The sequence below is a fragment of the Limulus polyphemus genome, unplaced genomic scaffold (genome assembly GCF_000517525.1).
Source record: "Limulus polyphemus unplaced genomic scaffold, Limulus_polyphemus-2.1.2 Scaffold8438, whole genome shotgun sequence".
NCBI lineage: Eukaryota > Metazoa > Arthropoda > Merostomata > Xiphosura > Limulidae > Limulus > Limulus polyphemus.
In genome coordinates, this window is record NW_013674048.1 from 9,479 (window position 1) to 23,922 (window position 14,444).

The following is a 14,444-nucleotide window of genomic DNA, read 5'->3' on the forward strand; positions in this document are numbered from 1 at the left end:
ATATATATATATATATATATATATATCACAATACAGTTCGCAGTCTTTGTTTAGATATTTTATACACTTCATAGTCTTATATATGTAACTATCACTGCAACATTTCAGAAAGTTCAGTCTCATATATATATATATATATCCATACATAATTAATCTGGAAATACCCTCCATTGCCTCTACTCCATCTTTACTGTTCAGGTCAACGCATAACCTTATCCCTTAAACCTTAGGTACTAAAACTATGGCCAAAGCATAGGGATGTGCTCTTTGCAAATAGACAGTCTGCTATTTCTACATTTGGCCTTTGCATCCAGTCACGATTTACTGAAACGGATCTGACATAGGACGATATTGCTGAATCCAATGATCAGCCAATCCTGCTATAATTTGTTACTACCTCCGCCTGAAGAGGTCGGATACCTCTGGTTGAAAGTACCATCTTCTTTTTACTGAACATCTGTTTCCATTTTTACAGGTGGTTCAAAATCTAATGGCTCTGTGGGCTCTGCCACGGCTTCTTGTGGCTCTATTGTTACTAACAGGATTCCCTCTACAGATTTTGTTTTCACTGCCAAATCATATGCTATTTCACTTACCTTGTATCATGTAAAAGCTAAGCAGTACACTAACTGCACAATCTTTACTTACTCGCTTAGCTCTTTGAATGCATTGGAATCGTTTAATGAGAATTATTATCCAGTTCTCTTGGACATCCCGAAAAGATTGGCTCATGTTTCGTTGTCATCCCTCTCTATTTAGTTTAACTGGATTCCTTAACATGTGTCTACTCTAGTGTTGTTACAGATCTAACTCCCTTACGTGGACATCATATCTGTCAACAAGGTAAGGCTACACGCCAGTTCGCAGTCGATTTGGAGTGAACAACATAATATCAAGCTTTTCCAGATAAAGCCTGCTGCTGTTGTTATTTAGTTGTCTAGCTTCCATAAGAACAGGAAAAAGGAAGTTATGTTGTCTAGACTATACAGTGGCCACAGTTTTCTTTCTCGTCATTTTCTTTTACAAGGAACAGATCCACCAACGTGTGACTTTTGTGATACTCATGTAACAAATGCCCATAATTTACTTTCATATTTTGTCTACAAAGGCACTATTTTATATACATTTTACTTCGGAGTTTACCTTGAACGTTGGATAGTGCCACTGACGAGAGTGACACTGTCCAGATTGACCGAAGCTTTAGCTTCTTACGGGCCTTTGATATTTTTTAATTGTATTGAATTATATTTACCTTTATATTTTACAAGTTATGTAACACGACATTCAAAAAACCAGTTGCTCATTCCGATTTACCTCTGCTGGTTTCTCAAACGTTTTTTTATGTAAGTAACTAATAATATCAATTTTTTAAGTATGTCAACTGCTTTTTTTTGTACACTCATTGCAGTCAAGATCTACAGTAGGCTTAGAAGGTTGGCCACTTTTCTCCAAAAATATTAACTTTGAATTTGTGCGTCAGGTTTTGTGATTCGAGTTCTTCCTTATATAGAGAGCAAGGTTCATTTTGTAGGCCTATTTTTCTTTTCCTATTAAAAATATTACAACTCGTTAGTATTCTTTAAAATCCTAGCATCATGAAATCACTTTTAGTTATCTTAGCAAAATGAATCCTTTGACTGATCTCTTAAAACTTTCTTTAAAGCACTCTCAAGCTGATACTAAAAAATATGATCAATCGAGTAAAGAGGCTTTATTACAGCGTGTTTACTGTAATAACAATGTAGTTCAGAAGTTACTGATCTTGAAAGTACATATAAGACTTAAAAAGAATTATATTCCGGGACAATCAGAAGAAACAAATTTCAGGTTGACTAAATATATAGCAGAAATGAACTCATCCCATTTCATAGAGCCTGACACTTCAGTCTGTTGTATCCCACGTTCGCCTTATTGCAAAGTATATACTTCATATCGTATGTTTGGTTTTATACAGTAACATTGATCTGTTGTAGTAGTATGTAAGACACAAGGCAAACATGCACACCACAAAATGTTTTGGAAGTAGCTGACCCAAACTGCTTTTTACGTCCAAACTAATAATTAGTGACAGACTGGTATAGGATACAGAACTGAAGCAATCATTACTTTGTGCAATATACCTCTAATGCCCTGGGTTCATTTCATAGAGTTGACAGAAGATACTGTGAATTACTGGAAATGTCACTGAACAAAATAATTCAAAAGACTGAACTATAATCTTACTAGTAACTGACACTAAGATTAAAAGAGAAAGAAACACTCGTGCTAATAAGAGGATACATAACAAAACACCGATAATTAGGCCTCATTCTCTAATCAATATCTACTAACTGTGAATAAGTCATTACTAGAAACTTTCAATAAATAATAATATGTAATAATTAATAACTGTATAAGTAGTAACTGTAAATAACTAATGAATAAAAACAGTGAATATTAATGACTAATAACCATGAATACATAATGAATAACGCCTTAATAACCGTAAATGCATAATAAATAATGCCTTAATAGCCTTGAATAAGTAATAATTAAAACTATGAATAAATAATAACTAATAATGATGAATAAAACAATGCCTATAGAATAGGTAACAATTAAGCTTTTACTGGTTCAAAACCAATGTCTAGAAACTGTGAATAAGCAAGAACTAAAATCTGTGAATAAATGATGGATAATATCTGGTATGAACAGTAAGTAGATGGGTAGTTACTAAAGGATGTAGTAACTATGGGTACATAGTTACTGAAAACAGTGAATAAATTACGACTAGTAACTGTAGAAAAGATATTTACTAGATACTTTAACTAAGTATTACAACTAATGGTTGTTTTTGCGTTTCATAATAATCAAATAGATTACAAACTTGTTCTTTAATAGACCTTTTGACTACTGCTTTTATATGCAATGAAATCACCGTGCATGATACAGCAGGTAACAACTGCACTAAAATAAATGTGCTTCATAAGCAGCCTTCGTAAGTATCACTACATCTATCCAGTACTACATCAGCTCATGTTTATTGTAAAGAGCATGACTTTGGCCAATATGCGTTAGTACGGCTAGCCTCGCTGCCTTTAAGGGCGTCCGTAGCCACTAAGTAGGTAAGGTGCTGCTCTTAACGAACATGTCACACACAAACAGATACACTGGTAGTTGCAGTAACACTAGCTTGTATTTAAGTTACAATTCAAAAAATTCTACATAAAATGAATTAATAGCTTCAACAGTAGCACACATTAATTCATTTTAGTAAGTAACTTGAGTGTTCATTAGAAAGTTTTCTCTAATATATAATTAACGAACAAAATCACAGAAATAGTTAGTCATGCTCAGCATGAGCACCAAAGCCATCACTGGAACGAACAATGTCTAGTACGTATGATTATATAATAACTAAAAACTGTGAGTAAATAATTGCTAGTTACTGTTCATAACTAATATCTACGATTAAGTAATAGGTGCCTAATGTGAAACCCCTGGTGGCTCAGCGGTAAGTTTGAGGGCTTATAACGCTAAACACTGGGTCTCAATACCTGCGGTGGGAAGGCAAAAATAACCCATTATGTAGCTTTGGGCTTAAAAACAAACAAACTTAACGTGAATTAGTTTAGCTTTCAGTAAATAATAACAAGTAACTGTGAGCAGTAATAAATACGTTGCTGCTAGCTTTTAGATTTGAATGTAGCAACTTTACTACTACATTTCATGATTACAGGGCTGTATAGTAATTGGTATTCACAGATGATATAGCTGTACACTATTGTTTAACGATCTGATAGCCTGTTTCATTAATGAGTCATTTTCTATCCCAGTATAATAAAAGTAAATTTATACCTATAAGTTCAGGTCATTTAGTTTTCTTTTGTGCTATTCAACAGCTTGATTTAAAATCCTGTATTATAAAAACGTTTTTGAGATTTCTGTATGATAACCTCTAGTTTTTATATATTAGCATGTTTTTTCTCCAGCTTCATGAAAAAGTAAAACTCATAAAATAACAAAGATTCGTTATTCTTCAGTCCCATTTAAATATCCATTAAAATAGCTGTTTAGGTTCCGGTCCCTTAGATTCCATTATAGGCATGTGTGGCTTTGCAACAACACCACTACAGCAAGAAGCTGTAATAGATTAGTTTCTGTTATTTTTACCCTAATTTTTAGCCCACTTAAATAATCTCAATAAAATACCAACGGTCCACGCTTTATAAGTTCCAGTTACTTAGTTTTTCTTCACCAAGAAGTTATTCTACAGCTCTAATTAAAATTTCAGAAATATAACAACATTTATATAAGTTCTTGTACGTTATAGTGTCCATTGTTCATATACTAATGTACAGTTTTATTTAAAACAATATGTTAACAACGTCTCTAGTTCCCCCGTGGGACGACGGTAAGCCTACGGACTTACAACGGTAAGATCCAGCGTTCGATTCCCCGCGGTTTAAATAACAACGTTTCTATTGTGTACAATTTCTGGCGACTTGGCTTTTATTGTTAGTGTATTATTCAGAATTTGTTTACAGCACATTTGAGGTAACAATAATACCTATAGGTTCTGGTCCATTAACTTTCTTTTGATAAACCATGTATTCACTTTGTTCAGCTTTTATAATATATTTTCAAGGCTTTGTAATGAACTAGTAGGTTGAGAAGTTGAGTAATTTTCTGTGTTAAATAGTTCGAATGTTGTTTGTCTTAATCAACCAAACTAATATAATAGTTTCAATCATCATTTAGTTGTTTTTAAAACACCCTGAAGTGTATTAATAGCAGCGTATTAATTAATTAATAATAATATGGAAACAACATAATATGGAAGGCATTCAAAACTTCTTCTGTTAATTAAACTGTGGTAAATAAAACATTATACCTTCTTTCACTCACTCCAGACCTGATGAAGGACTTAACAGGAATCCAGAACGTTGTCTCACGATTAAACAAAAAAAGATAGAAATAATTCACACAGTATAGCAAAGAATTTTGCAAAGATGATAATAAATAATTCCCTAGTATTAAGTTACTCGCATAGTAAAATTGGAAAGCATCTTACACAATCTTGACAAAACATTAGTAATACTTATTATCAATGAGGTCAAGTGTTGTGGAACAAGTTTTGTATTTTGGTGACATAACATGAAATGTTTAGTATTGAAAAGAAAAAGCCAGTGATAATTAGCTTCCAATCAAAGAAAGCTACCTACTTATAGAGAAACTAAAAATCAACCTGGTAATAAGTATACGTAATAACTTTCTTATAAAGATTAGAATGCATTCTTTCAACAGTTTCTTCAATTACAGGTATGTTGACTTCATGAACGTGTTATCCTACGACTACCACACACCTTATGAATCTGAAACTCATCACCACTCACCACTTTCTAAACGTCCAAACTTCAGCAGATGGGACAGAAGAAATAAATTGAACATTGTAAGTAGTTCTGCATTCTTGAAATGTTGTAAATTAGTAGATAAGTTAATTTTTTTAGCCAATCTTATGTGTTACAAAAGAGCAAGCTAAACGTAGTATAAAACTATTTTTTAGGCTGCGGATTTTACGAAGAAGAATGTTAACAGGATTTTCTTTGCTCACTTTTTGAATGCTACACAGTCACAATATTAGCAAATGATTCTTCAGTGTATACAAATAATAATAAAACAAACAGTATAATTCTGTGTTCAATCTGTGCATGCATGTTCAGAAATTCTTTAAATACGAGATTTTGTCCAAGAGTACGGGTGAGGGGCAAATTTAGCTATTTTTCATTATTGTGTAAAAAATCTCGCTAATTGTTATCTTCGGAAATTTATCGGATCTTGAGTTATCTTTTACAAAATATGCGAACTAAAACTGTAACCTGCTAGGAATGGACCATAGACTACTACTTGGAACTTGGAGCTGTGCCAGAAAAGCTAATTGTTGGCATTCCCATTTACGGACGGACTTATACACTGTTAGACCCAAAAGACAACAAACTTGAAGCTCCAACCAATGGTCCAGGTAAGGAGGGACCATCAACCAAAGAGAAAGGCTACATGGCCTACTTCGAGGTACGTATAACTTTCATGGCTATTATCGCCTTTTTACTGATTAATTTTTAAAATTTCATTTTCCTTTAACTGATGTGCATATATATATACAAAATAGTGTATATTCTTGAATAATTATAAACATATTTCTCAACAAATCTGCATATTAATTATAAGTGATATATATACCTGATACAACTAAAACTCTAGTGTTAAGCTGCGGTTCAGATTAAGGTGTTTGATAAATTAGAGTAAATTGCTGTAATTTCAAAGTTATAACTGTTAATACTATTTCAAAGTTATAACTGTTAATACTATTTCAAAGTTGTAACTGTTAACACTATTTCAAAGTTATAACTGTTAATACTATTTCAAAGTTATAACTGTTAATACTATTTCAAAGATGTAACTGTTAATACTATTTCAAAGTTATAACTGTTAATACTATTTCAAAGTTGTAACTATTAATACTATTTCAAAGTTATAACAGTTAATACTATTTCAAAGTTGCAACTGTTAATATTATTTCAACGTTGTAACTGTTAATATTATTTCTGTCTGTGTAGATTTTAATCTCTTGAATTGGCATCGCTACACTGTTTTTCATAGTTTTAGTTAACTAAATTGGAGTGAATAGCTCCAGTTTTCCTTATATGCAAAATTGCAAGTATCTACAAGAGTATAGGAAGCAAAAATGCTATAAATTAATAAAATTAATTAGCACTAAATGCGGGTAGGAATATGAAGTACATAACTGGATTATATTCAGGAACTTTATTTTCGAAATTATCAAATTTCTTTAAATTTGATATACTTATGCTTTATACTTGAACGTAATTCACATCGATAAATCCATTTTATAGATTTTATGATTACGACTAAATATTATTTAAAATATTCTTAAAAATTAATCATTTCTTCACAAACCATTTTTGATGAAACGTTTAATAGTGGGTATTATAATCAACTAAATAAAACAAGCTTTGTACATCTAACATAATTTATACTTAATATTTTTATCGTTGACATTTTATGTCATTGTTGTGGTTTCTTTGCGATAATTTCAAAATAAAGTGTTTGATTTTAAGTTAAAACATGAGTAGATTATCTGTATAATTACAAATTGCAAGTCCATTTGTTACGGTTTTCCTGTTTGCGATTTTTAATTAGGTTAGATAAAAGCTTTAAGCCTACATAGTTGTTCATGTTCTTTTCAGAATACAGTGATGTTCTGTGCAGAGATTTTCCCAGATGCATGTAATAGTAAAAGAGAATCCTGGGTAAAAAAAAAAGGGTGTTTGCTTAAAATACTAAAAATTGGATTTCGATACCCGTGGTAAGCAGAGCACAGATAGCCCATTGTATAGCTTTGTGCTAACAACCTACCAATTCTTGAGCCTTGTATTTTGTACGTATATTTAAAAATTATAACATATCCAAGACAAATCCATTACGTTTGTCTTTAAGCTTACACTATTCAAACTAAGGTACAAATTTTCATCAATGGTGTAACTAACTCTCGAAAGGGAATTTTTAGACCCTTGAATGAGAATTTCAGTGAAACATATGGAACATCACTGTGTAAATAACGTATTTCGTTAATGGTCCTTTTAGTCCCATTATATAAGTTTCAGGTCTAGAATTTATTAACTTGTTTCTGTGTCAGTACAATATTTTATTGTGGTTTCTCGAAAAGTAACAAAAACATTCGTAACTCTTAGGCTACATAAGTATGATTTTGTTCTTTTTTTTATAGAGATTGTGAGATTATTCAGTAACGAACAAGAAGGCATGTTGTTAATTTTGTAAATCTCTACTAAGTTGCAATCTTACGGTTCAAATAGAGTTTCGAGATAATGGCTCGTTTTCGTACATACAAGCTTTAAGTTATTTAGCCAGCCTCAGTGAGAGTTTTCCAAACATCGGGGTAGGTATTCTTAAACTTCACACAATTACAGTGAGAGTAGACTTTTACTTTTATATCTCTCAATTCCATAATAATCCTATTAAGTGCACTGTATAAAATGTGTAACTTATCATTAAAAAGTTACAACAACTCAGACAATTCGCTCTGAAACTGAAAACAATTTTGAAAATCTACCGAAAATGGTGAACAGCTGTAAAAAATAGCTGTTAAAGGTTGGTTGGTTGGGATTTATTGGCGCAAAGCAGCTAGGCTATCTGCGCCAAATTACCGGTAAAAATGGCAAAAAAGTAAAATATTATAAAAAGTAAAAGGAAAACAAGCTAAAAACTAAACAATACTCATAAAGCAGTTTAAAAATTATATGCAATGAAAAATGCTCATAAAAATTTAAAAATACAATCAATCCGACAGTATCACCATTGCCAATGACACCGTCCAACATCAAAGGTAAATCCCGAGAAAAACATATGTAAAATGGCTCCGCCTCTCGCAGTCGTAACGAAGGCACGAAAGCAATATTTGGGCAATTGTGACTTGAGTGTTACAAAGGCCACACATTGGCGGATCAATCCCAGATAAAAGAAAACGATGAGTTAAAAACCTGTGGCCAAAGCATAATCTAGATAAGGCAACGTCCTCCTTATTATCCTTAAATAAACTAGATAGCTAAATAATAACATTTGGTTTGATCTGGAAAACCTTGTTATGAAGTTGCTCACTCCAACTCGACTGCCAACTGGAGTGAAGCCGTGCCTTAATCATAGATCCGTAGTCCACATAAGAGACAGGCACAGCTGTGACAACACCAGAGCAAACGGACTTGGCTGCTGCGTCAGCAAGCTCGTTCCCACAGATGCTGACATGGCCAGGTATCAAGAAAAACTGGATAGAAATGGATGGCAAACACAAATGGGCTAATCATTTCCAAGTAAGTAAGAGAACAAGGTGATAATTGACATTAAGTGATTCTAGGGTCAGCAGAGAGCTAAGAAAGTCAGTGTATATAGTACAGTTAGTGTACTGCTTGGCCTCTATGTGATCCAAGGCAAATGACATGGCATACAAATCGGCAGTGAACACACAAATTGTAGAGGGGATCCTGTGAGCAACCACCGAGCCACAGCAAACCATGGCAGAGCCCACATAGCCAGCTGAGTTCGAACCATCTGTAAAAACAGGAAAGGAAGAATTGTTCAAAAGATGTTCAGTAAAGAGAAGACGATACTTCCAATCAGGAGTATCCGTCCTCTTCAAATGACTCAAAGAAAGATCAAAAGTGAGGGATAGTAATGAGCCATGATGGAATAAGCTGATCATTGGATTCAGCAACATCGTCTAATATCAGATCCAATTTAGCCAGCCAGCCATGCCTGGATAAGAAGGCCAAGAGGAGAAATGGCAGACTGCTGATTCACAAAGAGCACAGCCCATTGAGGAAGGAAGACACAACCCCAGGTAAGATGCCACATTAAAGATCAAAGTTTCAAGCATACAGCAAGGAAAGTTGCAAACATTTGAGATGAAGAGGAAGTTAACAGGACTCGGTGTACAAACTCTGCAGAAAGCCACTTTGCAGAGTCGAAGCCCCAGATGATGAGTCTAATTACCTTCAAGACAGTGTCCCTAGCTGAACCATAGACCATAGACCCATAATCCAGCTTAGATCAGATGAGAGCACGATAGATCTTGAGTATGGAACATCCATTCACTCCCCAAGAAGAGGAAGAGAAAATACAAAGGATGTTCAGTGCCATTGTACACTTGACACGAGGCTGATGTGAGGAATAAAAGTCAGTTTACAGTCAAAGATAAGTCCCAAGAACTTTGTCTCAGCCACTTTTCTTTCTACCCATGTTTGCATGTGATTACACAAATATAAAATGATGTCTGATGTTTGACCAATTCAAACAGAACAGTACCTCATGTGTCACGTGGGTTTAAACATCCATATAAAAATCACCAAGGTTCTGCCATAGCTGTCTCTAATTTAAAACTACTGACCAGAAAGAAAGCAACCAGCCAGCAGCACATGCTTCCTACACAGCTACTCTTAATCAAATAATAGAATCGACTTTCATTTTTTATAATGCACCACAACTGAAAGTGTAAAACATGTTCAGTGGAATGTTTCATGCTCAAACCTTGGATCTTCTTATCTGCAGCCAATATGCTAGTCACTAAACCCACTGGAATTCAAATAGAAATTTTGTACCCGAACAGCAACTTACTGATAGAATGAACCATATGGTCAGATCAGAAACCCCTTGGGTTCAGGTACAGCCAACCCTAATTTGAACCTACTGGCCAGATGGAACCATGGTCAGATAAATTAAGAAACAGACTAGTCTATATAAACAAAATCTTGCACACCAAGTGATAACATTCAGAGGCAGGGCAAGGTGTAGCCAACGAGACTGTAGCTCCACTCTCGGGCTAAAAAACTCATTTTGAGATTTAGTTTTCTTCTTACATTAGTCTTTAGTCATGATCATAATAGGCCCATTAAAAAAATTATCTCCAGGCTGATCTGACCCTAAATCCACCCCTGATAGCATTACATGTTCTGAGAAGGAGATCAGGATCAGGGTGCAAACCCTGCTGGTGGCAAAAACGCATGCAGATTGGTTTGGAGGAGAAGTTAAAATCATTCACTCTGGTCCACCCCAACAAGCAAGTGATAGCAGTCTTAAGCTGCTGCTCAATAAATCTCATGTACAATGACTGACCTCTCGTGGTGAGGGGACCTCCCAGGTAAGGTTCTGTATCTTCAGTTTACCTCCTCTGGGATCTGAACATCCACCCACGTGTTTGCCATGCGTGACGACCCTTGAAGGGGTGTCTGGAGCACTGAAACACGCCACTTTGGCCTTGAATTCCTGTAGATGGGTGGCCTTGGCGTGGCTCCCCCAGGGTCAATTGGCTGGTCCTATTGGGCTAGGGTCAACTAAGTACCAGTGTTGGGCATTTTCAAAGGGTGTTGTGGACATTGTGCGTGATGCTGGTGTTTGGGTATAGTGCTCTTGAAGCCCTGGCGTTTCTACAGTGTCCTTATTTGGCATTTTGGTGCATTCCCTAAAAGGACTCCATGGTGGGTGGGGTCAGTGGGCACTGAATCATTCTCCTTTCATTATAATTCCCCAATCCTTGAAAAAAAATTAAAAAAGTTAATAAGTAAGTGACCACATATGGAAGACTCTGTTACACAGTCACCGCCGAAGTCAGCTCCTGTGCTTCGATTTTTAATTATTCATTCTTTGTTTGACAAATCCTCAGGGCAAATGTCTCCCTTTTTCATTCAGAAGGGATTAGAGAGGCTTGAACTCCTCATGAGGAGTTATTGTTGAGAGAGATTTGAAGAACATCCCCAAGTCAGACATCCTCGTTGGTTTCTCCAGCCATAGAGTTTCTGCTGTGCAGTCTATCTTCACTCACAAATATGGAATTATGCTGTAAGGTATGGTCATATATTACTAACCCTCTCAAATGTTTCCAGTGTCAGCAGTTCAGACGTTCTAAGGCATCTTGTCGTGTTTCTTTGTCATGTGCTCATTATAGTGACAAAGACCATGATGCCTACGAGAGCCAACTGGATCCTCACTGCGTCATTTGTGGTGGTTTCCACACTGCTTTCTATCAATGTTGCCCTAAATGGGTGGAGGAAAAGGAGGTACAGCATTTATGAACTGTTGACTACATAAATTGTTATCCCCTGCTTCACCTTGGACATATTTTGCTGCTCTCAGTTCCATAGCTACAGTGGGGGTGCAGATAATTATTTCTATGCCTCCATCAGAGTCTTTCTCACACCACATGAAGAATCTTTTGCCCTCCATAGTTGCACTCCTGTCTCTGTCCCTGCCATTGCTTCCAGTGACTTCTTGAGTCTAACTTAATTGGCCCCGAGGTGCAGAACAATTGGTCACGCCATCAGTTACTGGAGTCTCCTTCTTCCAACAGAGATCTGCCTAATCGACCCAGGGCAGGTTCCATGGAGGTCGACAGACCTCCTTCAACTAAAGAAAAATGGAGTGGTCACAAGCTGAAGGATTTTCTGCCCAGTTCTCCTCCTGTCTAGGTTTCCTTTCTAGTATGGATGACATTAAGGCCTTGATTGATTCCTATCATCTGGTGTGTGTCTCCTTACAGGAAACATTCCTGAAACCTGCTGATACTGTCACATTTTGGCAGTTTTCTTTATACCAGAATGACAGGTTGTGTAATTGTCTAGTCCATGGAGGGGTGACACTGCTAGTTGATCAGCACATACCTATCTTATCTGCACCACTCAATACACCCCTGGAGGCTGTAGCCATCCTTATCTCCGTGTGTCATACGATCACTGTGTGTTCTATCTACCTGTCTCCAGGAGAGACTTACAGTAAATCAGACCTTGATGCTCTTATAGAACAGTTGCCATCTCCCTTTTTCATGTTGCAAGACTTTAATGGACACAATCCCCCCTGGGGTGATGCTAATATTGATGGAAGGGGTCATTCTGTGTAGCATATGCTCTCAGATCACAACCTTTCTCTCTTCAATACTGGTGTTTTACATATTTTCATGCACCTACTCAGTCTTTTACTGCTAATGATCTATCTATCTGTTCCCCGTCACTTTTCTCTCATTTTTCTTGAAGGGTTGACAGTGATCTATAGGGTAGCTATTATTTTCCCATTATCTTGAGGGAGGTTGGCCATGGTCGATGCCAGCTGACTGGAGCAGGCCAACTGGCTCTCCCTCACCTCTCTCTCGGAACTCAATCCTTCTGTCATTAGTCTTCTGTCTATTAATGACTGCATGGAAGCAGTAACTCATTGTATAATTCAAGCAGTTGTCCATTCTATCTCCAAAACCTCGACACATTTCCCATGGTATCCTCGTCCATGGTGGTCTTCTGCCAGACAGCAGGCATAGAAGGCTCAGTAACAGGCCTGGGATACCTTTCACATATATCACACTCTTTCCAACTGCATTACTTTCCAGCTCATTCTCGGTGGGTCGGATGTCAAAGCCAAAAGGAATCTTGGATTAAGTTCACAACCAGCATCTCTTCAACCAACAGTTCCAAAGTCATCTGGGACAAGATTGAGAAGGTCAATGGGAAGTATGCTTCCCATTCCCTTTCCATCTTGCTTCCAATGGCCAGGAAGTTGCTGATGTACAAAGCATTGCCAATACTGTCGGGGAGAGCTTTGCTTATCTTTCCAGCACTTCTGTTTTTTTTCCACCTTCTTGGCCATCAAGTGTCGGGCAGAGCGATTGTCTCTTTCCTTTTGGGCGGATCATCTTTATGACTATAATCGCCCTTTTACATTGGTGGAATGTAAGCCTGCTTTTCATTGGTCTGGTCCAGTGTCATTCATTATGAAATGCTGCACTGTCTCTCTCCTGCCCCACTTTCTCTTCTTCTGGTTGTTTTTATCCAGATCTGGTAGGAGAACATTTTTCCTGATATGTGGCACAACACTATTGTTCTACCTTTTTCAAAGCATGGGAAGGATCCCAAGATTCCTTGTAATTCTTGTCCTATTGCTTTGACTAGCTGTAAGGTTTTGGAGATGATAGTTAATCCTCGTCTTATTTGGTTTTCTTGAATCAAACTACCTCCTCTAGTCCACCCAATGTGGTTTTCGTTGACAGTGATCCACCATGGACCACCTAATTCGATCAGGGAAGCCTTCCTCAAGAGAGAACATCTTGTTTCTATCTTTTTTATCTTGAAAAGGCTTATGACACTTCGTGGAGGTATGTTATTTTGCTGGATCTCCACTTCTATGGGTTGCATGGCGATTTACTCATTTTATTCATAAATTTTAACATGAGAGATGATTCTAAGTCCGTGTGGGTTCGACCCTTTTCCATTCTTTCATGCATAAACTTGGAGTCTCTCAGGGCTGTGTCTTGAATGTCACGCTTTTCAGTGTTAACATCAATACTTTTACTCGACAACTTCCTCCTACTGTTGCAAATGGGATCTATGTCGACGACTTCGACATCTTTTGTCAGTCGTTGACATGAGGTTTATTGAGCAGCAGCTTCAGACTGGACCACAGCAAATGGTTTTTACATTCTCTTTATCCAAAACTGTTTGCATGCACTTTTGCCAACACCCTGACCCGAGCTCCATCTTGGTAATGTTCTTCTTCCTGTGGTTCCTGAAGCAAAGTCCTTGGGGATTATCTTTGACCATAAGATTACTTTTACTTCTCACATCAAGCACCTATGTGTCAAGTGTACAAGGGCATTGAACATCCCCTGTGTCCTCTCTTTCACCTCCTGGGGAGTGGATTGATGTTCTATGTTGCAGATTTATCATGCCCTCATACATTCCAAGCTGGACTACGGGTCTGTGGTTTATGGTTATGCCAGGCTCTCTGCTTTGAAGGTGGTGGACCCTATACACCATCTGGGACTTTGGCTCTGCATGGGGGATTTCCCACTTTGCCTGTCCAGAGCTTGTACATTGAGTCTTACAAACCTCCTCTTC

General features: G+C 36.7%; 1 protein-coding gene across 1 annotated transcript in view; it reads left to right on the forward strand.

The window, feature by feature from the left end:
- LOC106475344 (chitotriosidase-1-like) overlaps nt 1-14,444 on the forward strand; it is a gene marked incomplete at its 5' end in the record, with an annotated part of 29,247 nt that overhangs the window by 8,954 nt on the left and 5,849 nt on the right. Inside the window, 3 exons of the mRNA XM_013936032.2 lie at nt 5,302-5,431; nt 5,866-6,051; nt 13,384-13,388. Coding sequence (XP_013791486.2) covers nt 5,302-5,431; nt 5,866-6,051; nt 13,384-13,388 — 321 coding nt within the window. The remainder of the gene's footprint in view (nt 1-5,301; nt 5,432-5,865; nt 6,052-13,383; nt 13,389-14,444) is intronic.